The sequence below is a fragment of the Chamaea fasciata genome, unplaced genomic scaffold, assembly GCF_029207755.1.
Source record: "Chamaea fasciata isolate MVZ Bird 193981 ecotype frontalis unplaced genomic scaffold, bChaFas1.0.hap1 SCAF_5, whole genome shotgun sequence".
In the NCBI taxonomy this organism is placed as follows: domain Eukaryota; kingdom Metazoa; phylum Chordata; class Aves; order Passeriformes; family Sylviidae; genus Chamaea; species Chamaea fasciata.
Genome location: NW_027094090.1, coordinates 55,698,380 through 55,723,355, shown reverse-complemented (window position 1 = coordinate 55,723,355; position 24,976 = coordinate 55,698,380). Strand labels below are relative to the sequence as shown.

The window sequence follows — 24,976 nt, the reverse complement described above, 5'->3', positions numbered from 1 at the left end:
TTAATTCAGGAGATGTTATTGCTTAAATGTCTATGGGAAATTCTGCATGGGAGGAACAGAAAAACACAGACTCTGGAGTATGATGAGATATTTCTAGAAGAGATACTTGGAAATAGGAAAGAGGGAATAGATACAAGCTCGGGAGTTTGCAAGGTGGCGTAAGAGACAATATTGTTATAAATGATCAAGAGCCAATCCAAAATTCAAAGATTTATTTAGCAATTTCAGAAATCAATTTTGAAATGCCACGATAAATCAGGACAACATCGATCGAATGTTGGCAGTGGGATGGCAGCAAGGGGGCCTTCCAATCTTGCCCACGAATTCTGGGTCTCAGTGCAGTTTTTCTGCCCTGTTATACAGTCTTATACAGTTTTTCTGCCCGGAGGTAATGTCCATTGAAAAGTCCAAATATTCATGTATTCTTTTCTCTCCGAGTGAGATTTTGAAAGGATTTCCTAGTAAATTGAAAAGACGTCCCAAAAGATCTCCCACATCTTCTTTTGGGGCACTTGAGCTCATCTCCTAGATCTTCCACCAAAATTGGTATCAGATTCTTGAGTAGCTGTGAAAGTGCATTCCACCCTTGATTAATGGGCCATCTCCATGTTAGCTTCACTGTTTCTGTTGCAAATTTTGTGGTTTCACAGCTGGACAATGGACTTTGGAATTTTGGAGACGCCCTCAGTTTGCTACTGAGAATCCAGGTTTTAGATACAATGTATAATTTTACTATGTACAATTTTAAAACATGAATTTATACACTGCATCTGTTACAGTATCATCATTGTCTTCTGAGATTTGAGGTCATGAACAACACAGGTCCATTCCCAGATGTTCTGTACAAATATAGCAGGAATAAGGATCTGTAGCTGAGTGAGATATGAGATGCATCATAAAAATTAAAAGATTAGTGCTGTTCAAACATCTGCTTGATAATGACTCACAGCAACAGTAAACTTTTAGCTCTGTTCCCTCCTGTTGATTGTGAGTTGGTTCTGTTTGAATGACTTTCACAGCACATACTCCTCCTCATTCTACAGATTCGCTGAGATACTGTGTTTTTGGTGACAGTTATTTTTACCCTGTTGACTTTTCTCCCAAGGTGCTTTCATGCTTCCATACTAGAGTTCATTGTCCAGTGGGAAGAAGAAACTCACACTCACCTTGAGGCATTTTTTTATATCTTTACTTGTGATGTGTTTGCCTTGGTTAAAAACACAGGACCTGTATATTAGCTAGCTATGGCCTAACTTGGTGAAGTGCATTGTCTACTTTCTGTTTTCCAACTGGTACCAAAAAATATGTGAATTTGAAGTTAGGATTGGGAAAAAAAACCCCACCGGTTACTGTCCAAAATGGATTATATATAGAAAATTTATTACAGCTGGTGGAGTTCTTAATTTCTCACAAGATAGTAGAAAGGACCAAAGTGATGCAAAAGTGTCACCTCTTCTGGTAGTGTGTTGTGCAAAATGCTTATGAGGAATGACATGAAGAAATAAACTGAAGAGTATAGTCTTAAACAGCTGGATAACAAATAACTCTTACGATGTAAAATATGAATTATTGTGACTAAACTGAAGAAATAAGCATCAAGGAAGCTGTTTTGCTGGAAAGAATGTCCCAGGTACAGAACACAATGGAATTGCAAACTATGAAAATGTCCTGAGAAATAAGCAGGCAGGTTGCTTCTGCACCTGTGCTGAGCGCTTGAGTTGCACAGAAAGAAGCCTGAGGAAAGATTGGAAGAATGGAGTCTGTCTTGAACAAAAGAGAGGATGTGATCTGAAAACTGCTTCAACAAACCAGCCATGTGTGTTGTATGAATACTGAAATCAGCTGAGAAACAGGTAGCTGAAGAGACTGAGTTTCAAGTATAACCTGGAGACACTTTTTGTCTTTGTTAAACTGTTTCCAGGAAGAAACATTTGTTCTCTTTACTAGAGTAAAGTGTGCCTTCAACTTCCAACATACTGACAAGTTATTTGTTGGCTCTCTTTCTGTGAAGATTCTAACAACTAATTAAGGAGCTGTGAAAGAAAAGACTTCAAGCTTAAAGTGAATTAAGAATTCTGGAGTTGCTCACTTGAATACAAGATTCAGCATGGATAAAAGCAGACAAGTGGCGAGATGTGCAGAGGAGTTTCATGTGATAAATGTTAACTAGTATTCCTCTTGCAAAGGCAAACTGGTGGAGAGGCCAGTTAGCATGGATATATTCTGTACTGCTACATGCACTCAGGTTTGGAGTAGAATAACTTCTGTAGAAAAGAAAACCTGGAGTTTCTGATTTCTCTACCCTTCCTGAAGTTGGAGGTGCTGAAGAATCATCAGTGTGTCAGACACCAGTGGTTTTAGCACTGGACAGTTCACTGCTTTCTGAATGTTCAGTGGTAGCTTATTTGCTCTAAGTGATAATTTTAATGTTGGATTGCCAAAAATGGGTTGTCAGACAGAACTTTACGAACTGCAGGGAGTGCTGCAAGAGCAGCTCTGTAAATGTGACACTTGCTTGTGAGCAAGTCTCTGCAGCCACCTCTACGAATGATTTGGCAAAGTTCACGTGGGTTTTCTTTTTGTTTCTCCAATGACCATTCTTTACTGTCTGGTTGTGCGAGTTACAGTTGGAGCATACACAAAAAAAGGCTGTTATTAGAAGTCTGCCATTTGCCCAGATTTTGCCTGGGCTGCACTTCAGTGAGTGAGTGAGTGGTAGCCTGTACTTAAAGGGTAGTGTTTGTAATGTGTAGACCTTCATAGTACTCTCCTGGATTTTTCAAATGTGAAATAGGTATATGAAAGCTGCAAGGTTAGAGATTGAAATTCTATTCCTTCTCAAAACTTTTAAAGTTGCAAGTAGCTTTGTTTGTTCTTCATCATAAATCTGTACACAAAATAGATTTGGAACTGGTGCAGGGAAATGCTTGTGAACGGAACTGCATAGCAAAGTTTCATACCAGTATCATCATGAAATCTTACTAGTGTCAATGCCAAAACAGTAGGCAGAAACTTATTTTTTTCTGAAACTCCTCTGTAGCAAACCTGCTAGCAAACAAATTTATATGAAGCTGTTAGAAGCATATAATGTTTGGATAATCCCATGGTGTAACTTCTTGGGGTGTGTCTGGACTAACATTTCAAGTATGTTCACTACATGCAAAGTAAGGAATAAATAAGGAATAAATACTTCAGAGTCACTAAACAAGGATTCAGAGATGTTAGTATTTCAGGTTATTGCTTCCCAGAAACACTTGCTCGGCAATGTGGTATAAAGTTCCCTAATGATGGGATGAAGACCTTACCCTTGACTTCCCCTCACATATGTGGATGGCATCTGCTTTTTTATTGTCCCATAGTTTTACTGACCCACAGTCAGTCCTTTTACAGATAACTTAAAATTCTTTCAGATCCTTGCCTGATCTTTATATCTGGACTTTCTGATGCCATTACTTCATTTGACCTTGAGAATACAGCTTTTGACATCAACTTAAATTTTATTACTTGTCTTTTTTCTTACTTCCTTTAGTTGGATAATGATTGGGAACCTTATTAGTGAGTTTGAAGGATATAATAGCTTCCTTTAATGTTTCTTATGGTGATGTTCAAGTTTTCATCCATATCTTGGTAGTCTAAGAAGACTTAGGATTCTTGTTCTAAATCTACTGCTACAAATTATTATTTCCATTTAATCCTTGGTACTGCCTCTTGCTTAAAGTGAATTCTCTCCATCTTTGCCATTACAAAGAGCCCATGTTTTATTTGTGTGGCTCTATACTCACACTTTCATAAATGTGGTTGCATCTATGCATCCTTTTCACAAGGAGCATCTTGTTTCTGCTGTGGTGCATCAAGAAGTGAATTGTTTAACCTCCCACATAAAGGAGATTTGGGAGTGCTAATATTTGGAAATAGTGTGTGTTGTAGGAACATGTATAGGAAAGACATGTCTAGTTTTCATTCTGTTTTGGATTTGCGCTTTGAGTTGAAAATTCCCAGAACCCCAGAGATTGCATATGTGAAATGCATTTAGCATTTCAGGTGAAGTACAATATTATTGTTTTGATAGCCTGGAATGGACAAATCTCTTGGTTAAAAAGTTACAAAGCTAGTAAAAGCTTAAAATATTAATGAATGAACTACCTAGAGCAAATTCTTATTTCTCTACTTATAATACCCTTCTTTTAGAGAAAAGTATGCTCTCAAGATACATATGATGGGATGTGATACTTACTGTATGTCTTTAGGTAGACAGGTATCTGCCAGGGAAGATTGGAGTCTCCCTTGGAATGTTAGCTCCCCCTCCCCCTTTCCAAATTATTATAAATTTGCAATTAAAAGGCTGCCAGGCAACGATTTTGGGAATAGGTATAGCAGTTCTTTACTAGAGATGTTTAAAAAATAGTAATTTTGTAGTACAAAAGAATAAGCAAACAAACAAGCAAGAAACCCTAGAAAACCCTCACAGTCAGAAATAGAACCTGACACCCTGTTGCTCAGGGTGTTGGAAACAGTCCAAAAGTAAGCCCTCCTGGAGTGGCAGATGTGGTCCTGTTGTAAGCCGGGGTGGTGCTGTGGAGAAAAGGGTCCAGAGATGGATCTGATCTTCCTTTGGGAGTCCCATGGGAACACTGGCTGTCTGGTGACACTTGTGGTTCCTTTTTATCTAGATGGAAATGGTTTGGCTCCTCTTCCCTGGGTAGAGCATCTCACAATAGGATGATTTATATCATGTCATTGATGTCATGATGTGTCATGTCATTGGTGAGCTTTAATGGCCCATTAACAGAAGATATCCCCATGGGAGTAGTGGAACAGTGCACAGAGATAAGAAACAATGCCCCACCCGGTTTTAACAGTTGACTTGGGAGGCAGTGGAAGACTGAGCAGAGATTAGAAACAGTGCCCCACCCGGTTTTAACAGTTGGCTTGTTATCAGAGAAGGCAGTTACCCCCTCCCTTCTGGAGTTACAGCAGATAAAGAAAATCTCCCCAACTGGGGTTCAACAGATGGAATGGAATAAACTTTTTTTGGTTACAAAACCCAAGACATACTGTAAAAGTGTAATTTGGAGTAGGGATATATTTGCCAAAAGTTACTGCTTTCTCTTCTACCAGGAATTCCATAGAAATCTGGAGGCATGTCTATGCAGCCTTAAAGGCAAGCAGCTGCATGTTGTGGAAATTAGCTTGAATCGTGCTTGCTCTGATATGATTAATATAAGTATGTAATAGATGTTTATTGTCTTACGTATGCAGAACAGTATTTCTAGGGTAGCTTGGATGCATTCATGTTCTTGCTTCTTTCACCTGTAGAAAGTGGGAGATTGAAAAACTGAAGGCATTAGGAGCATCAGATGAGTGTTACAACTGCAGTTGCCAAGTTCATTCCAGTTGGAAGCCTTAGAAAAATTAGGCTGTACAAGTTATCAAAATAGCTGTATTATTGTGTGAAACTTCTTTTCAGACAAAGACTTCTATCCTCAGAAGCCAACCTAGCTCTGTTTCAATACAAACTCAGTTTATAGTGTCTCTGGTAAGCAATTAGTACTTTCAGCAGTAGAAAGGAATTCTAGATCATAAGGACAGCAAATATAAGGTGAAAGGATCATAAGGAAAGCAAATATATACTACTGTATTAAAAATTCTCAGGTGTCTAATTGAAAGTGTATTGAGTTGTTTTAATGCTTATAATTGAGATATCTCTTAAGAAAATGTCTGAAGAGCAAGGAAAAATAATGGTGCATATGTTCATGAGGAGGCAAGTTGAAGAATGTTTTTGTGGGCTAGCTTATTCCTAGGAAAAAAAGTCCCGAAGAACTTGCAGCAGGCTTTTAGCTTGGTCTGCTGAATTCCATGAGTACTACAAAGTGACCATGTTCTCTGAACTTCACCCATTTGTTAAATTTGAGAAAGAAATTTTGTTGAAACTCCTGATTCTGAATGTGGTGTTATTAAAGAAACTTGTCTTTTGTACAGGAAAATCTTTATGCCAGTATTGTGTGTGTTTGCTACGATGCTGTAGGAGGAATTTCCATATTATTTAGTGGAATTTCCCAGTAATGGTAAACTTGTAAAGCTGGTATTTTGCCTGTTGTATCTAATCTAAAAACAAGCCAGGGGAAAACCAAAAGGAACTTCAAGTGAATTCTAAATAGGACTGTATTTCAGGATGAGTAACTGACTAGATTAAAAAAACCATTATTTCTGAAATTGGAAATTTAGACTTTTAAAAGGTTTTTGCAGTAAAATGAAATACTTTAATACAGTAGTGCAGTGGTTTGACCTTGGCTGGATGCCAGATGACCACCAAAGCTGCTCTGTCACTACCTTTCACAACTGGAAAGGGGAGAGAAAATGTAGCAAAAGGCTTGGGGGTCAAGATAAGGATGGGGGAATCACTCAGCAATTATCATCATGGGCAGAACAGACTCAGTTTGGGGAAATTAGTGAATCTATGACCAATCATAATCTGAGTAGTATGATGAGAAGTGAAAGCAAACTTCAAAAAAACCTTTCCCCCACCCCTCTCTCATTCCCAGGCTTAACTTTATGCCCGATTCACTATCTTCTCCTTTCTCAGTGGCTCAGGGAGATAGGAATGGGGGCTGTGTTCAGTTTGGCACATGATGTTTCTGCAGCTCCACTGTGGGATCCCTCTGATGGGAGACAGCTTTCCACAAACTTTGCAAATGTGAGTCCTTCCCACAGACTGCAGTTGTTCACACACAGCTCCAGCATGGGTCATTTCTGTGGGCTGCAGTCCTTCAGGAACAGACTGCTCCAGTGTGGGTCCCCCAGGGGATCACAAGTCCTGCCAGGAAACCTGCTCCAGTTTCCTCTCTCCACGGATCCACAGGTCCTGCCAGGAGCCTGTTCCAGCACAGGGTTCCTATGGGGTCACAGCCTCCTTCAGGCATCCACATGCCCCAGCACAGGGTTCTCCATGGGCTGAAGATGGTTATCTGTTCCACAGGGTCTCCATAACACACTGGTCAGGCAGGGTTCTTCAGGTGCATGTGGCCTGAAGTGTGGGTTGTGGGCCAATGCAGATGATCCCACTGAACTGTTAATAGTATAAAAATCTTCTGTTGGACTTACTATTTTATATCTAACTTTTGTGTGCTGTAACAGTATTCTGATGCATTCTTTTTTCTTTGGCAAATTTAAAGGTCACAGAAAAAATGTTTTCATAGAAAAAATTCCAGTGGTGCTTTTAAAATTTACCTCAGCAATTAGGTACTTATGGAGTTGTGTATGTTTCAAGTATGTACTTGGAGTTCAGATGTGCTTTGAAGGTGTCAGTGCCATAGTTGAACTGACCAAATAATCTACTTTTTTGCCTACTGGCCAGAGAGTATGGATAAAACCATAAATATTTACCATCAAAGAAAGCATGAAACAGTTGTGTGGAGTAGCTAAGCAAATGAAACTATTTTTAACAGGAAACAGTCTTGTAAAATCAGCTATGAAACTGAAGGTTTAGCCAAGGAATGTCCCTAATTACTTGATACAGTCTCTCCAGTGATTCAAGTAAATGCTTATTTGAAGCTTTTATGTGGGAGAAAATTGCATATTACCTTACATACATTACTAACATGATAGAGGACTGATGTTAAACAAGGTTTCTAGTTATTTTTGAAGTTTATCAGTGGGCTATGGGAAAAGGATAACAAGTAAGCAAGTCTCAGCTCTTTGAACTGTACTCATGGGTTTTGAGGGCCCTTGTTTGTAATGCAGATTTGGGTCATGGAGACATCCTCATTTCAAAAAAGAAATCTGCAGCTCTAGTGCTGAATCCTCTGTAAGTGGGAGTACATGGACAGGGGAACTAAGCCATTTGCCTTCTGAATGTAGAAAGATTTCTGCTTCTGATTAATAACTAAGTTGCCACAGGCAACTTACTATTAAAATGGAGAGTTTCCTTTTCAACTGTAGTCCCTCAAGTGAATATAGTGCAATTTGAATAAAACAAGACTGTAGTGCAAATACCCTTTGAACTAAAATGATTGCCTAATTTGAAAAGTGACTGCACAATTTTCCCAATGAGCTAACACATCTGTCTGGACTGTAGCTCATAAAAAAAGAAACAGGACTACTTTAACATACGTGTTGACTTGGAAACCCCCCCTGTATTTTCTAGGATGTCTACATGAGGTCGGAAAGCATTTAATAAAACTTACTTGATGGGCTTCATTTGTTTCTAGGCATGTGCTCTAGAGTCTTAGCCTGGTCAAGGATGTGTGCGGTGAAGTTTGTTTAACTAATGCCATAATCCAGCCCTCACACAAGTTCATGTTGTGCTTTAGGTAGCTGCTGCTGCGTCTGCTATGTCAGGGTACTTACCAGAACACTGATGCTCTTAGGGGAGGGAATGCTGGCAGCTGCACAGGGAATGAGTAGGTGGAAAGAAAGAGGGAGAGAGCTGCAGCACTGCTGGGACTGGAGAATGAGACATTTTAAAGTGGGAGCAAGGTTCTAATTTTAAATGCAAGGTGCAGTGCCTCAACGAAAGAGCCCAGCAGCACTAGTCTGTTACTAGAACTAAGCACTGTGCAAAATTGTCCTGAACAGCTGTAGGAGAAGGGAATACAGGTGACCTTGTCCCTGATAGGTAGCAGCTGTGTTGATTACTCAATACAGCCTCGTCCCCGATGAGTCACAGCTATCCAATAATGAGAAGAGTGATAAAAGGGAGTGGGTTAGCTGGTGGGGGATCATCCTGGAGAATCATGGAAGAGGAGGAACCTTGAGGAAGAGGGAGTGAGAGGATCATGAAGAAGAAGGATCCTGGGCATAGAGAATCACTGTTGTGAGGTCAGTCAGGGTCTGCAGTTTAGAGCCTGTTGTTGGGACCTGCAGTCACAGTCTAACTGGGTAAAAGCCTGCATTCAGAGTCTGCAAACTAATACATGCAGGGAGTCAGGATGGCTGAGGTGTAAAGAGGAATAAACCAGGACCCTTTTCATGCTGTGATAAACAAGAAGTCTGTGTCTTGGCTCATTTCTACCCTCTAACAAGACAGCTGCTGCAGCAACAGCAAAAGTGTGAATTGAAACACGTATTTTTTCTAATCTGGACTTTGCTTTAAAATGAGTAAACTAGTTGCTGAAATAATGTAGGAATATAAATTACTTGTCCTCCTTGCCAGCTGGTTTAAGGAGAAGGAGTAGCAGCTTTGAATCTTCTTTGCTTTTGGAAAAACTTTGCTGACTTGTAACTATGGTTTCAACCATTTTCGAGTAAAAGTTGGAATTCATAGCATTGCCCAGCTGACAGTAGAATAGAACACCATTTTAGTCTGAGGACAGTAAAACAGAACAGCACAGCCTTGGAGAAATAGATAGATAAAGGATGTAGCTTAGGCAAACAGAAGTCCTGCAAAAGGCAAGTAGGATGCCAGCTCAGCTTTGCAAGGCTGACAAAGCAGAAGTTACAGAAAACTGTGATATTGTGCTTACTCAAAAGTGGGGGTCAAGGAACAGCTATCTGAAAAGGACACTGGACATTGAAGACCACTGAAAAAGACCCTCAAAGAACCCTGTAAGGACTCCCAATAAAGGGTGTGACTACGTCAAATAAAGTAATATGTATACATCGAGTAAGGAGGGATAGCTAATGGATGTGTCATGGGTGTGTATGATGAAAACTTGCTTACCCCACACTCAGGGCACTTAATTAGAGTAAGGATCCTCCAAGTGACCAGTGCACTGCAATAAAGAGTACCTGCCTTCTAATACTCAAAACTTGTTGAATAGTTTCTACCTGTCTGATTTCAGTATCATAGCCCCAAAGTGATAAATTAGAGTAGCAGGTGGCTCATCAGTTGGGCACTGAGATAAAGACAATCTGTTTAGCAGACAGGCTTTGTTGAAGGATTGTAGAGCTGTATAATGATGGGTAGTGAGTGTCCCATAGCAGGACCTCAGAAGTGGTTAAATATCTGGGAACTTTGAAACCCGGGGGGTATCATATGTCTGGATTATATTTATCTCTTTTTTTTGTGTGTTTATGGATTCCTACCTTTTCTTGCTTAAGCAGTTGGTTTTCAGCACTCAATGGTTCCGTTCCTTACTTGCTTTTGTTTTGTTTGGGGGCCCTTCATCACACATTAGCAGCTACTGTTCTCACTTGTTTTAGCTTATGGACTGTTTGTTGAGCTTACTAACTACAGACTACTTGGCCTTCAATAGTTCAGTTTTATCTTCCTGAGTAGGGAGAAGGGACTGTGAGGATATAACCTGCTGGCTAGCATATCTTGGAAATCACTGAACTTAAGAGTATTTAGATTGTTTAGCTAATCAACTGTTAAAGGAACTTTATCTCTTTGGAGAAGTTCTAAACTTTTCTTCAGTCCCTTCTGTATACAAGGAACTCAAATGTGGTTTCAGAGCTCATGTGTCAAATGTTGCCTGAGTATTCCCTCAAAACAGACACCTAGAATTCTTTCCTTGGATAAACACAGGTGGCATTCAGATAGTTTATCTGAATGGGTGTTCGGAAATGCTAGCAGCTCTTTCTTCAAATATTGCACTCCAAGTTGTTAAATAAAATGTTTATTTTCTGCTTCATAGCAGAGTCCAGTCTTGTGAAAGAGTGTTCGGAAGTTTCTGGAATGGAACATGTGGGAGGACCTGTGCTCTTCCCACATCTAGCATTGAATTTTAAACAAAAAATGAAAGAAAAAAGTCCTTAACTTGTGTTTGTCATAACTCCTATATGTACCATAAGAATGCTATAAATGATCATGAGCCAATTCAAAATCCAAAGATTTATTTAGCAATTTCAAAAGTCAATTTCGAAACGGCCACGATAAATCAGGACAACATCGATCGAATGTTGGGTGGACCACCCAGCAGCAACAATGGTGCTCTCAGGTATGGCCACGAATTCAGAATCTCAGGGTAGGAGCTTTATACCATTTTTCTGCCCTGAGGCAAAAAACACGACTGCTGCAAAGAACACGAATTCGCCCAAAACATGACATCATGCAAATAGCACAACTGCCAAAATGTCCTTCATGCTCCGAGGGATGCTTTTGAAAGGGTTTCCTGAAGAAAAGTCCAAAATAGAGTCTCTGAACCTTCTGTTGGGGCACTTGAATGAAATCATCTGCTAGTTTCCCTCGAGATCATTATCAGATCCTTGAGTGGCTGCGAAGATGTGGCAGCCCGTGATTAATGAGCCATTTTCACGTTATCTCTTCTGTTATGTTGCAAATGTTGTGGTGGCACCTCCAAGCTAAAAAAAGAATTTGGAATTCTTGGAGACGCCCTCGGACTGTCTCCAAGAATCCAGGTTTTTTAATTCCAGTGTATAATTTTCCACATCCAATTTTAATACACGAATTTTATACAGTGCATCCATTACAAGAATGACTTGCAAGTATTGCTTTTATCACTCAGTAAATAAGTATTTGATAATAGACTGTTGGCACTGGCACCATCAGTAAAATTGCGTGCATCTTTATGGATTGTGCAGGGAGACAGTACTCTTGCCTTTTGCTTTTCAGAAATGGCCTTATAGCTGGATGAGGTACAAGTTAGAAGCAAAGCCATGATTTGTGGTAGCTCATGTGTCTTCTAGGTTATCATCTCAGCCATTGACACTCAACAGGGCCAAAGATCTCTCTTCAAAATAATGATTCCAGAAGCTGTTCTGGCGAAATGAAGATGACTTTGTTTATGGGTATCCCAGATGGATTCAGCTGACAGTCCTCTTTGCTGCATTCCACTCTTTGTGCAAGAGCTGAATGTAGTCTGGATTCTTTAAGAAGCTAAATGCTAATCTTGCATCCTTTAAAAGTCCATTTAGCAGCAGTATTATTGTATTGTGTTCCAATCTGATTGTATGTATTGTGTGGGTGTTTTGGTTTTTTTTTTGCCTGCTCCCAGTTCCATTGGCGATTAGGTCAGATTTAAAATGGTTTATTTGGCTGCCTTTTTGACTGATCTAAGTTTTTGAGACTGTAGTGTAGGTGTTGTAAGCTGCAGGATGTCTGGCTTAAAACTTTTGCCAGAATTACTGAAGTTGTGGCTGGCTGGTTTTGCTTTTTATTTGTCATTATGCCAGATAAGTGGATAAGGAACCACAATGCCATGGTGGAACCCTTGTGTTTATTCCTTAAAAATAAAGAAGGAACAGAAGTACAGTCCTAGTTCATTCCCAAGCTGGTATTGGGTGCCAAATGTAGTATTTCCAGAACTTCATTATCAGTCCTGTGAGGCAATATGGTGCAAGAAGGTGGAGAGAGATTAAGTGAGTCTAAAGGACAGAAGTTTTGTAAATGGCACTTATGAAGACCAGTTTTGGTAGAAGGTGAATTTTCTTAAGCTTTATTCTTAGTGCCAAGAGTGCTGGGAAGGCGCCTCTGAAGGAGTTCTTCTTTAGTTCTGAGAAAATGGAGGAAACCATAGGAAGACCAGATTTCTTCAGTGGATGTGGATGTTCATTCACATCAGCCAACAGGCTCTGGCTCATGCTTCAGTTACCTACTTTAGATTACAGCAACAGAAGGAGATGCACCATGGGAACATAAGCAGTATCACTGCTGGCTCTGTAACCTGCTGTTTTCTGAAAGCTGTAGGGCAGCTGTTAGAAATCCCTGTTGTTCTTATTTGATCAATTAGTGCATCTCTTCAACCCAGAAGGAATATGTTTTATTAGTTACATTCAATAATCTTCATATTAATGCAATGTCAGAGGAGATGATAACACTTCTTCTTAATTAATGCTGGCTCTTGCAGGCTGCATAGCCATGTGTGAATCTCACAATGCATGTATTGCTCCAGCTTGGTAGTCTTAAAGCTATGAGGGAAGTGGAAAAAGCTGGGCTTCTTGCTTTTTGAGCCCTTACAATGGTGCTGTGGCATACTGGGCACGTGTAAGAGAAGAATAGAAAGTGAGCTGGCTTTTTATTGCCTGACCACCTGCACGCAAAAGTGCAATCCCTGTAACTTGCAGTATACTTGGAGGATATTCTCCTCTCTTAGAGACTGGTTTTAGAATATTGGAGGAATTTTTGCAATTGAAGTGGATAAGAGTATTAGTGTAGTTACTGAAAAGTGGGTGTTTTTAAGGTGTAATTCCTCTGACCAAGTGTAAACATCTACTTTAACCACTCATGACCTAACTATTACCTGTGTCTGCAATGACTGTGAAGGGACCTTCATGTGACATTTAGATGAATCCCACTGAAGGTATTAAAACTTGGCAACACTACAAAGAAACTTTATCCATCTTTCAGGTGCAAAATTTTGTTCTATGGAGTCAGCATAACAAATCACTATTAGTTTTGTGGTACTATTAAGAGTTGCTTTTTCATAGATGAAAAAATCCTGCCTGTGACAAGCTTTATTGTTGAACAGCTTTTAAATATAATGTGTCGTCAGAATAGACTGCATTTGGGAGTCTTGGGTTATATTACTTAAATAAATTGAATGGCTTAGAGCTTTACTTTTTTATTCCATTAATAATGTCTTGCAGAGCACTCAGACTTATTTGATGTAAACTACAGGAAAGAGTTATCTATATTGTTTTCTCTTATTAGAGTGGGAATTTCCATCAAACATTTGTTGTACTTTTCATTTTCTCCGTCCCTGTCAACAGCAAGCTTTAAAAAAATAAATCTAGAAAATTTTAAAATACTCCCAAGTCAAAGTATTTGTTATATAACAGATTTAATTGCAGCACAGATTGACAATGTACCTTTAAAAATACTCAATTTATTGATAAATAAATAAATTCCTCTTTCTTGCTGTTGGGTATCTAAGTGTTGAGCAGTGTACTTGGATGGTAAATGTGCTATTACCGTAGTATTGTTGAATATATTGAAGAGACATTAATTATTAAAATACCTCTTCTTAGTAATAATCAGCCCTTTTTTTCCTGTACCCTTTCACCAAACAAAATAACCTAAACAAAGGCAGAACCAATTGTTTTAAATCAACATATTATCTCTGTGTGCTTTTAAACATCCATTCCCTGCACAAATATTTTCCAGATAAAGTTTTTGGAATTTTCCATTATATTTCCCATCACTGTTACCTGTGTTTTGAGATAGTTTGAAGGAAACATAATAGAGGTCTTGATGACTTCTGAACTCTGTCCTTGAGGAGAACCTCAAAATAAATATCCATGTAGCAGAATATGGACAGATGCTTTGAACACTGCAGTTAACAAGTTGATGGCTCTGAATATTGACACTTCAGCATTTTAAACCAGGTTTTCCTTTGGAGCTACAGACTGCAGTTTGTTAGAGTGCAAAGATCTATGTGCGTCAGTTGTGTTCTCCAATAGGAATTTAAAATCACAATATCAAAAATGCATGGCATAGAATAGGCAGGTAAGTTGAAATTCAGCTGTCTGAACTAGAATATCTCCTGCCATTTCTGAATTTTTGGGATGCCTGTACTATTTTTAAAAGGGATTGTGGATGAACTGCACAATCCACAGGAGCCTATTCCTTCTGGAATAGTAGCTGGAAGTCAGGCATGATATTACCCTCAAATTAGGTATGTCTGTTTAGGTACCTGAATTGCTCCCCTGAGGCAAGTGGCTGGAAAAATGAGGGCCAAGAGGGTAGTTTGCCAAGTCTCTTGAGTAGTTTCCAGTTACTGAGTGATTGAGGATGGAAGGAGTCTTGTAAAGGAACAGGTTGCAAGGATTCATCTGAGCACTTGAAGAAGAGAGGGAGTAACATGAGCTATAGTCAAAAGCCTTGAGTTTCATTATCATTCCTGTTTGGATGACATTTGTCTTGAAATACTTTGTCTAAAGCCTGTTACCTACTGTAATCACTGCTGGTTCTAATTTGGTTCCCTTAATATGATCCAGATACTTAGGAGTTATTTCTGAGGCTTTTTTTACCTTCACATCTGCGCAGTGTTGATGGGAACATTAAGGTAGCTGGGGCTAAACAGAAGAAGTGGGCAAAACACTCAGGAGTGTCACACGTTGGAGTGTAGTTTTCATCCTTTCAACAAAGAATTAAAAAGAACCAACTCTTTCAGTGCCAGGGAAGGGCTTGGTTCTTTGGGTTGTGACTGGCTGTAACTGTCCAAATTACACTCTGCTAACCTGCTATTTTTATAGCTATGATTTATGGGAATAGATGCATTATACTGCAACTGCTGAAGTAACAGCTGGTGGTAGATGAGAACTCAAAAAGATGAAGACCAAAGTATGAAATGTAGTGCTACAAAGAAATGATTATTAGCTGTGATGTACTCTAAGGCAGGGTCGATCTTCATACCAGAGATTCTGACAACAATTTTTTTTTTATCCCAGTCATTTTGTAGAAAAGAAAAAAAAAAATTTATAACGTGTTAACATGCTGCTATTATGAAGAAAGGTACTAATTTCCTTGTTCCAGAAACACATGGATACAATGGACTGAAGCACTGTTGGCAAGATCCTGGAGTATCTGTGAAATGGTATTTCAGCAAAATGTATAAATCTAAGCAGCATTAAACCCATTTTCAAAATGTTATTTCAAAATTAAATACTTGGCTGATCAGAGAAAACTGTGTGAGTATCACAGAATCTTAAAAATCCTTGCATGTTATATGTCTGAATTCATTACATACCATTTGGAAACACTTGACAATTTCAGGACTGGAAAGAATGTATTTTAATTTTGATGAAAGAAATGCTCATCACAGTCGGCAGTGACAATTGGCTTAATTGTTGGCAGCTTCTGCATAATCATTTAAGCACGTTCATTGCAAGACAGTGAGACTTTTTGTTCATAATCTTGTACTTAAACATTGTCTGTCCCACAATAACAATGTTTCCCTTTGTTAGCACTATGACACTCCTTATAATTGTGTTTTTGAGGAAAATGCATTGGACAGCTTTGGATGTGAATGTAAACTCTGCCATCAGAATATCTTAAGGTATTCAGAAGTGTCTGGAGAGTGAATTCTTGCAAAATTTACAATTTTTGAAGTCTAATATATGCTATCTAAAATGTTTGAAGATTTGGCATGTATAGCAAAAACAATGAACCATTTCACAGAGCAGCTGAAATATTTTAATTTGGCTCTGCAGTGCTTTCCAAGAAAGTCAATGTACTGCAGCATAAAAACTGGCCTGTAACACTCTTCCAGAGGGGGGGATTACAGCTAATAGTCTTTGTCTGATTTTCATTTATTTGCATTTTAAAGGATATAAAATAATTTAAATTAACAATTAATTATAATTTTAATAAACTTTTTGCTAGATTGGTGGTTGGTTTGAATGTTTATATCTTGGCAGTAGGTGCCAGTTTTCCCTTGAGACGTGTCTGCTTATTGGTTTAACCTATCTCCCCTCTACTAGCAGCAGCAGGCTGTCACAACTAGATGGGAGCAGCTTTTTCTGGAACAAACTGGTTTGAAGAAGTTGCCAATTTTGCAGCACCAGTAGTGGCTTAATGAGAAGCAAGAGGAAAGCAGTAATTATTTTAAAAATTGATTCAGACGTTATTGCACATGATACTGCCTCTCAAATTAAGTTTTCTAAGTGTTTGTTCTTAACTGGGAAACATGACCTGTGTAAATATAACCAGCTTACCCTCAAACCCATGCATTTTAATGAAAAGGCTTGCAAGTATTAATGGTATCTATAGAAAAAGCAAGAGGAGAAAAGAATCTATAGCTCACAGTTGAAACACACTAATTTTCTGTGTAGTTATGTTAAAAATCTTACAGCTGGTGCTGCCTTCAATCTCTGACATACCTTTTATTAGTTTTAATTAGCGTGTCCATGTTTTAAACATTTTAACTGCATGTGTAACTTGCTGTTAATATTTTTTGTTCTGAAATCTGTATAGTTAGAATTTCAAGGAAAAACATCTGTAAAATTGGGGAAGATTGCTGTACAATACCCTAATTATTTATTCTGTAATGACTATGTCATTGCAGGTAAAATTGCCAGTTGCTTCTAAGCACTCTATTTAATAAAGAGAGCTCTCTTTCAAAAAAACTAGTGGGTTTTTTGACTGATTTAATCTGAAGAAAGGGAACTATTAAGTCCTCCTTTTTTTAGTAAAGCACTTTGCATCTACTAACAAAAATAGCCTCTTGGATCTACAAATGATCATCCAGTGGCTTTATTAAATTGGCTCTGAAACCTGTTTGCAACAGTGAAGATGCAAATGAGTCAAAATTGGGGCAAACCAGAGCAGTCTCCTCCTATTGTCTTGGGATGCTTCAGTGGTCTTGAATGTACTCCCAGGAAATTGAGTTTTGAGTTGGAAATAGTACTGTATAAGCTATAAATCCATTCTGCTGAATGGCTTGAGATGCCCTTGTGGATGCAGCATGTAACTTGTGAAGAAGACTAAGAATGGGCCATGATTGTTCCTACTTAAAATTCCTACCTTGAATTCCTTGAAAGAGGTGCATGTGTTATGAGCTTGTAGCCAGTGGGGGGAAACACTTTTCTCTCCTGGCACAGCCCCACTAAATCCATATTGCAGTCCCTAATCCAGCTCACTGCCTGGCAGCACGAATCTTTCTGTTGTCATGGGATGGGAACGAACGAGCAAGGGAGCTAGCATTGCTACTTCTGTTAGCGTTATGGTGTCTTGGCCTGGTTCAAGCAAAATCTGAATGTGAGATTCCACAACGGCTTAGTTTTTGTAAGTAGGCGGCTAAGAAGGGTGGAGGTCTTCTCTTTTACTCCTCCTGCTCAAAAGCCACAGCACTTGATCCAGTTCCCTTTACAGCTGAAAAAGCAATGCCCCTGATGCTAAGATCCAGCTATTGAGATGTGCCTCTGCCCAAATTAAGGTTCAAACAAGATCATATGCTGAAGTCAATAATATAGATTTTATTTAATGTGGAATGTCAGGGAGAAAGGTAGAAAGAAATGGAAAGGAGAGCAGAAAGAGAGAGATCAGGCAGAAGATAGTCACCACCTCTAGATCCAGTGGTGTCCTTCTGATTCTTTTTCACCTTGGGCTTCTTGGTAGTGGGAATCTCCAGGTCTTTTCACTGTTCATACATATTAGCAAAGAACAAAGAAGCAAATTACTGGTCACTGGCTACGGAGTTCTACTGTTCTATTGATTGATTCCCTTGCTTCGAATGCTGATTAGTCCTTGTACTCAGTCTTCGTCTTTATTTGAGTTGGTGGTCATGATATGATCTTGTCCTGCCGCAATTAAGTTTTACCAAGTCCAAGCTGATTTCAGCACAGTTGCTGGGCTGGCTTTCCTTGTGGCCCATAAATTCTGCAATTGTCTCTACTATTGGTGACAGGTTCTTCTCCCCCAGTTTTGTTAACCTCCCCTTAGTTCTGAGATAATACTCAGACAGCAGCACCCCTTTTATCTTATCTCACGTTCCTGCTGTGGTGGCTTATCTTACAGTCCAAGTTCCAGGTATCCGGGGAGGCACTTTCAGGCAGCTTCAGTGGTTGGTGGTGGTTGCAGATTTCAGCTGTCCCAGAACTTGGTGATCTTTGTTTGACCAGTGATCCACATTAGAGCAGTTGCTTCTTTACACACGTTTCCACAGTGGGAATTTTCGTCTGGATGCATTACCCAGAGTGAGCTACCCAGGTCTCACCTCTGCCAGGCCTGGGGATAGCGCTGTCCTGTCACTCCATTCTGTGCTTATCTCATGGCAAAGTCCTTCGGTGGCTGTAACAGTGTTTGAGACTGGCAACTGTGTTCTTTAACTCCTTACACCTGGAACAAATGAGCAGATAAAAACGTGGGATCTGCTCACTCACTATCCTGACAATTATCATGATGATGATTATGAAACTCTTCCCAGTTTATTAAGTCATATATTTTCACCTTCCTGTGCTTGCTCCATTAAAAAGAAATAAGAATCTTATGGAATTACTTTGACAAATATAAACCCTGATACTTGAGATATTTTGCTTAAATTTACTGTCCTGAGGTTGACTAAATCTGGGTTAAAACTGATTTGTGTAGCATTCATCAATCCAGGATTATAACAAAAGCAAGTTTACCCTCACACAGTGGTAGAAGAAACCCCTGACCTAAGGCTGGACAGCATAAGGAATTATAGAAAAGAAAATTCATGAAGATTTTGAGAGTTGTAGGCAATTTTTCCATTTTTTTTCCCTTTTCCCATCTCACACCAGAAATTCTAAGTGATTTCTTGAATAGGTAGTTGGCAGTATTCTCTTGATGAAAAGGCACATAAACCACATAAACCATTTGGTTTATGTTAGTATGTTTATGTTAGTATGTTTCCTAATCTCCTCCCCTTCCTTGTCTTCCATATTTTCAACTCAAGCTGACTTACAAACCCTGGTTAATGCTGCTGATCTGGTTCAGTCGCTCCAGGTTTAATCTTCAGTGGCAGTGTTGTCCTCTTCTCGTCCTTGTGCTGCTTCTCATGTTGCTTCACTGTAGTCAGGAGTGCATTTGGTCAGTGAAGCAGAACGGGATGAAAGTGAAGCTTGGGAGAGCAGGAAAAATGCATCCATCTCTGAACTGGTTTGCCAGTCTCAGTCTGTGTCAGTACCCATCTCCCAAACACATGCAAAGACAGGCTCAGACACCTGTGTTGACCTTGATAAAAGTGTGAGAAGTCAGGTTGTGATTCTTGTCAATCAAATAGCACTCACCTATATACGTGTGTCTGCGGGCAGTGTGGACAGAGACCTTGGGGTTATTATAAAGAAGAGTTAAAAAAAAAAGAAATCGGCTAAGTGAGGCATGGAAGTGGGGTTCAACAGTAGGCTTTTAGCTAACAGTTTGTTTTAACAACAAACTTGTAATTGTAAGTATTTAATATAAGCTTTAAGCTACCTTGTAGTATAAGCTTCAAACTATCCTTTGTACAAGTTATTTTTTTGAGTATGGAAGAATTTGTAATCGCTTGACAAGGGGAAGTAAGACCAGCATAAGCTGAGAGGCTCTACAAAGACATTTTGAAATATGCTGACTTTGAGTTTTGTAATAACTGAGAGAGGGGCCCTAAGCAGACAGGTATTGAGGCATATGCTAGCTTTAAGTTGTGTAATGACTGAGAGGAGGCTTGCAAAATGTATGCTAACAGAATATATATGCTTGCTTAAGCAAACCGTATAACCAAAAAAAAAATGTTACTGGAGAAAGATATTTTAAAAGGTGTATAGGAGGCTGGAGAGGCAGCAGAAGACCATCTCGGACCACCTCCCCAGCAGATCTTCAAAAACCACAGCTGCTTATTCTGAAGAAAAGCAAGTAAAAAATAAGTGAAAATTTGGGGAAGTGCAGTGCCAAGAATAAAAGAGACCACCGTTTGAGATCTGAATTTGTGCGTTGCTTGGGGTGGAGACCCCCTGTGCACCCAGTGCTGTCACTTGCTCACCCTTTTATCAAATAAATAAATTGGCTGTATTGCTTGATGTATTGGCAAGTCTAGCTTTTCATTTATAAGAAAAGGAACAGAACTTAATGATGCCTTACTTGTCCAAATAAGGGAACAATATGTTTTAAAGAAGTAGATAAAAGAATGTGTAAGTAGACACACAGGATGCTCCAGGTAGCTTGAACCATTGGACAAACAGATGATGAGGAATACAGCAGGGTTTGTGGTAGTGATGTAACAAGAGGCAACAGTGCATGCCTTAACAGAAATTCAAGGAAAGGTCATGTGGAACACTGGGGGCTCCCAGTGAATACAATCACCAGAGACCCCTTCAGAGGACACTGTAGGAACATAAAAGGATTCTTAGGAAGAGGTGGATGCATGCAAATTAGTTCTAGGAAAAGTGATGTGTATGTATTAGACAGGAAGTATATTCTAATCAATATTTATGATCATGATGGAATAAATACCTTTTTGTAAGGTTTCACACCTCATCAGATTAGAGGAAATAGCCTCTGTATGTCCAGCGTGCTGCAATAAAAAGTGCCTGCTTTTCAACACTTCAAATTGTGTTAGAAAGTTTCCTCCCTAGCTGATTCTGGTATCAGCCCAGAGCACTGTGCTTTGTCAGGGTCAAGAATGAGCAGTGAGGGAACAGGGAGAGTGTGGTTTGTAATTGGTGCTGTTGGAAAATGTAAAAAATAGTCTTTTTTGGAAAGTGTGCAGCTTGAATATTCGGAGATGTGTTCACTCTTGACTATGGTAAATTGATTTGCTTAATTACAGGAGAAATTCAGTACTTGCAGTTCTGCTAGCTACTTGACTTACCAGAACTGAATTTCTCAATTATCCTTGCAGATGATGGTATAAGAAATGTTACAAAAGTTGTAGCCAAAAAAATGGAATTTGTATATCAAAGGAAGCTGCACAAATGTGTATTGAAAATAGCACTTAGAGTAAAATCTGGCTTAACACCATAGCTGTTCAGATGAAACTGAAATGCCTTGATAACAAGTGAAAAACTGCTTGCTGATTTTCCAGAATGAAGAATTGCTTTAGTAAAACAGGTGGACTTTTATTAGAGCACTGCCTCATACTGATTTGCCAGTTAAATCTTGTGCATCTGTTGGAGAAATCTTATGAAAAAACTACCTTAATCTTGTATGAAGCACTTAGAGTAAGGAATTAAGTTCTTCTGCAAAAAGTGGAATATTTAATAGTTCCTGTACTTCTTCATTTTATTGTAAAAATGAAACAGGAACAGTTTTAAGCCCCCACTGGTTTAGTTAAACATGGCAGTGTTGAGTTATATACTGGTGTTGAATTCATTGGGTTAAACAGATCTTTTTTAAGGCCTTGAATCTATGTCTCCTCTCAAATGGGAGCTGAAGGTCTAGAATCTGTGTCAGTGTAGACTTGCATGACTATTCTACTGTAGGCTTTTTGCATGTGACTTCCATGTCCTAAGTGATTATTTCAGCCTAACTTAGTTTCAATTGCTTCATTTTTTGCTTGTAATGACTGTGGTAGTTTTCTTCAAGCAAGATGTCAGTGCCTAGCATTTTAGGGATTTTTCTTGGATATTAAAAACAAGCCTCAGTGCTAATAAGACATTCTTATTTTCTGCAGCTGGAAAAGGTGTCTGCTCAAAAATGTTTGTGTAGGTGTTTTCCATTTCAACCTAGTCTACTCACGGCTGAACCCCAAGTTTTGAACTTTACATTGTCCTTTCCATTCTGTTGAGAAGACTAATTGTTTAATCCTTTGTGTTACTGGTTCTCAGCTTCCTTCAACCTGGAGCCTAAGTATGTTTCTGTCTTAGAATTGTACCCCATTGTGTCTTGCAGAGGAGAGAAGAGAGCCTTGCTTATTTATTCCTAAATTCTTCTTGCTTTCCCTTGCTTAATGTGAAGGTAGTTGCGATATTAATACAGGTCCATTCTTCCTCTCTACAACTCACCTCATTAATTTTGAATGTACTACGTTTGTGTTCTCGTGTGACATGGATGAAGGTCAGTCACGTCACACTGCTGGTGTGTGTATGTAATACCACTCAGTGTCACTTATTTATATTCCACACTAATAAGTGTTTACTTTAATCCATTCTATAACAACCAATCATCAATGGGAATACATTCCCTTTATAGTAAAATAATTATTTTTTTATGAGATTAAAGCAAATTCCTTATGGCATTGAAACAAGAAAGTGTTTGACCTTGGCTGATATAATATGTCATCAGGGAAGAACATGTAAACATCTTCAGTGATAAATGAGAATTTGCTTTTTCTTGCTCACACCTTACTGACAGGAAAGCGTTAAAACATCCTTTCAAAAATATATATCCTTGCAAGTTGTCTTTGAAGTTGTTTAATATATCTTAGTTTGTGCAAGCATAATCAGATTTTTTTTTTTCCCCCCAGTCGGTGTTGTCCGCTGTCCAATTTGTGGTCAGGAATGTGCAGAGAGACACATCATAGATAACTTTTTTGTGAAGGATACCACAGAGGTTCCCAGTAGCACAGTAGAGAAATCAAATCAGGTAAGTGCATTAACATGTAATCAAGTTAACACCTTTTGGATGTGTGTGCATATCCTTGGCTTCTTACTGTGTGGCCTTTTTGCTCTTCATATGCAGATAGAACTTCAAGTACTTAGACATCACATGGAGTAGCTACTCTAAAAAATCAGTTAAAATGTATGAAAATGCATGTGAAAAAGGTGGTTATCTTCCCCTAAACAATTTTTAAAAATTGTTGATATAAACTTGCATCTTAATAGCAAAAGATAAAAGTAAGGAACAGGCATTAGAATGGCAATTTCTGTACTTTGGACAGGGTGCTTGAAACAGTCTTGGAAGCAGAGACTTGAATAACACTACACCAGGAGACCTAAATGGACTTTATCACATTACTGACAAAACATGGCATTAAATAGCTGGAGTCCTGTTGCCAAGGAAGAGGCTCAAAATGCTAATTGGGGAGCATGGTATACTGTAGGGGTTTCTTGCTTGTTTTCCTTATGTGGACTGCCTCTTCTTTCTTATGCAGTCAAGTAATAGCCCTCTCATAGGAGTTGCTTATGTAGAGTGTAATAAATGGATATGATTCGTGTTAACTAAATTGTAACTAGATCAATATTTTAGAAAATAATTGTTACAAAGTAACAAAGGAAGTTAGTGTCAAGAAGCAGATGGGCCCAGTTTGCAGATGTTACATGCGAAAATAGGATACAGGATGTAGTTTTGAGATAAATATTATCCCAAGACAGAAATGACCTTGAGATGGACAAAGTTGGGACAGTTTCAAGTAAAAGATCTGAAGCTGTGGTTTTACAAGGCTAATTTTTTTGGAACGTAATGCTTGCTTACATAACACAACGCTTAGTACGCATGCACAGCCTGTAAGGTTAACTAGAGGACAAAAGGAGGGAGAGTGTAAGTCTTCATCAAAGACCACCAAAAGTAGACAGAAGACTCCCGGCAGCAAGTGAAGCATGCGCTGTGAAGTATAGTGCCGTAGATTTTAGGATCAGAAATAGGAGGGAATTTACAGGGAACACTGATGAATATGTATTAGCATATGGTATATAAGTAGAGTTTGAAATGTATTGTACGTACGTGAGGAGGGAGATAATCCCTCTCCATACCCAATCGGTTTTGCTTATGCCTTATCAGAACCTTAATTATACTTAATTACTGCCAAATGTTATATATATATGTCCAAGTGTATTTCATCTCAATTAAAATGCTGCTAATTGAATTCAAGTGCTGTTTATTGAATTGGACATATAGAATTTCATTTGTAACAGGAAGAATAGTAATAATGGAGGTTTTTCCTCATGTTTTTTTCAGGAGGCGAGTACTAGCTAGTGTGGAAGCAATACCAAATGAATAGTCACATCTGTGTAGGATCACAGTTGAACAATCTCTGCTAGCAAAATATTGCACGTCTTCAGTTTTAGCTAGTAAGGGAGTATCTCATGCATCTCTTTAGTCATGAACTTTTTATTAAACTCCAGGAACATACTGTAAATAATTCAGCCTCTTTGTATGTTGCTGCATTCTTCACAAGAATAGTACAGTAAGGTTGCTGTACCAGTATGGCTTGCATTTAAACTCATGCCCTAATATTTGGATGGTGGTCTCCTTTTATTATGAAAATTCCTCTTTTTCACTTTCTCGTTTTAGGGACATGTATCATTGGCTCTTGAGCTGTTTGCTTCAGGGGCAGTGTCTTAGAGGTCCTTTATTGTGTGTTCTGCTCGTTTCAAGGCTTAGCTGGAGTTTGTGTTTGCATGTGTGAACAACCACATCTCTCGGGAACAGAGAGACAGATGACAGGACCCAGTCAGGTTTGGGATACCAACTCGATGACTGTTGAAGGCATAAGTGGTGTCATCATCTCTGAGGAAGAGGACTTGAGTCTTGCAAGCCATTAAACTGTTCAGATTTGAAGGAATTTTGAAACTGGGTTTCTGAGAAATGGTAGACCTTACCAGAAACTGAAATTGAATTGTGAGTTGCTGGAAGTACAAGCTGTGTTCTTGCAATGTAGGACTGTTTGAATTTAGCTTTTTTTGGATTTGGCAAGGGGAAATGTTGGTTTGTTTTCTTCTTTGTCCCCTGGGAATTGCAGGATAATATATGAATTTTGCAGAT

The 24,976-nt window shown here is 38.9% G+C and overlaps 1 protein-coding gene across 1 annotated transcript in view; it reads left to right on the top strand.

The window, feature by feature from the left end:
• Positions 1-24,976, top strand: part of TRIM24 (tripartite motif containing 24) — a 58,529-nt gene that overhangs the window by 1,883 nt on the left and 31,670 nt on the right. The window contains exon 2 of the mRNA XM_066183790.1: positions 22,740-22,858. Coding sequence (XP_066039887.1) covers positions 22,740-22,858 — 119 coding nt within the window. The remainder of the gene's footprint in view (positions 1-22,739; positions 22,859-24,976) is intronic.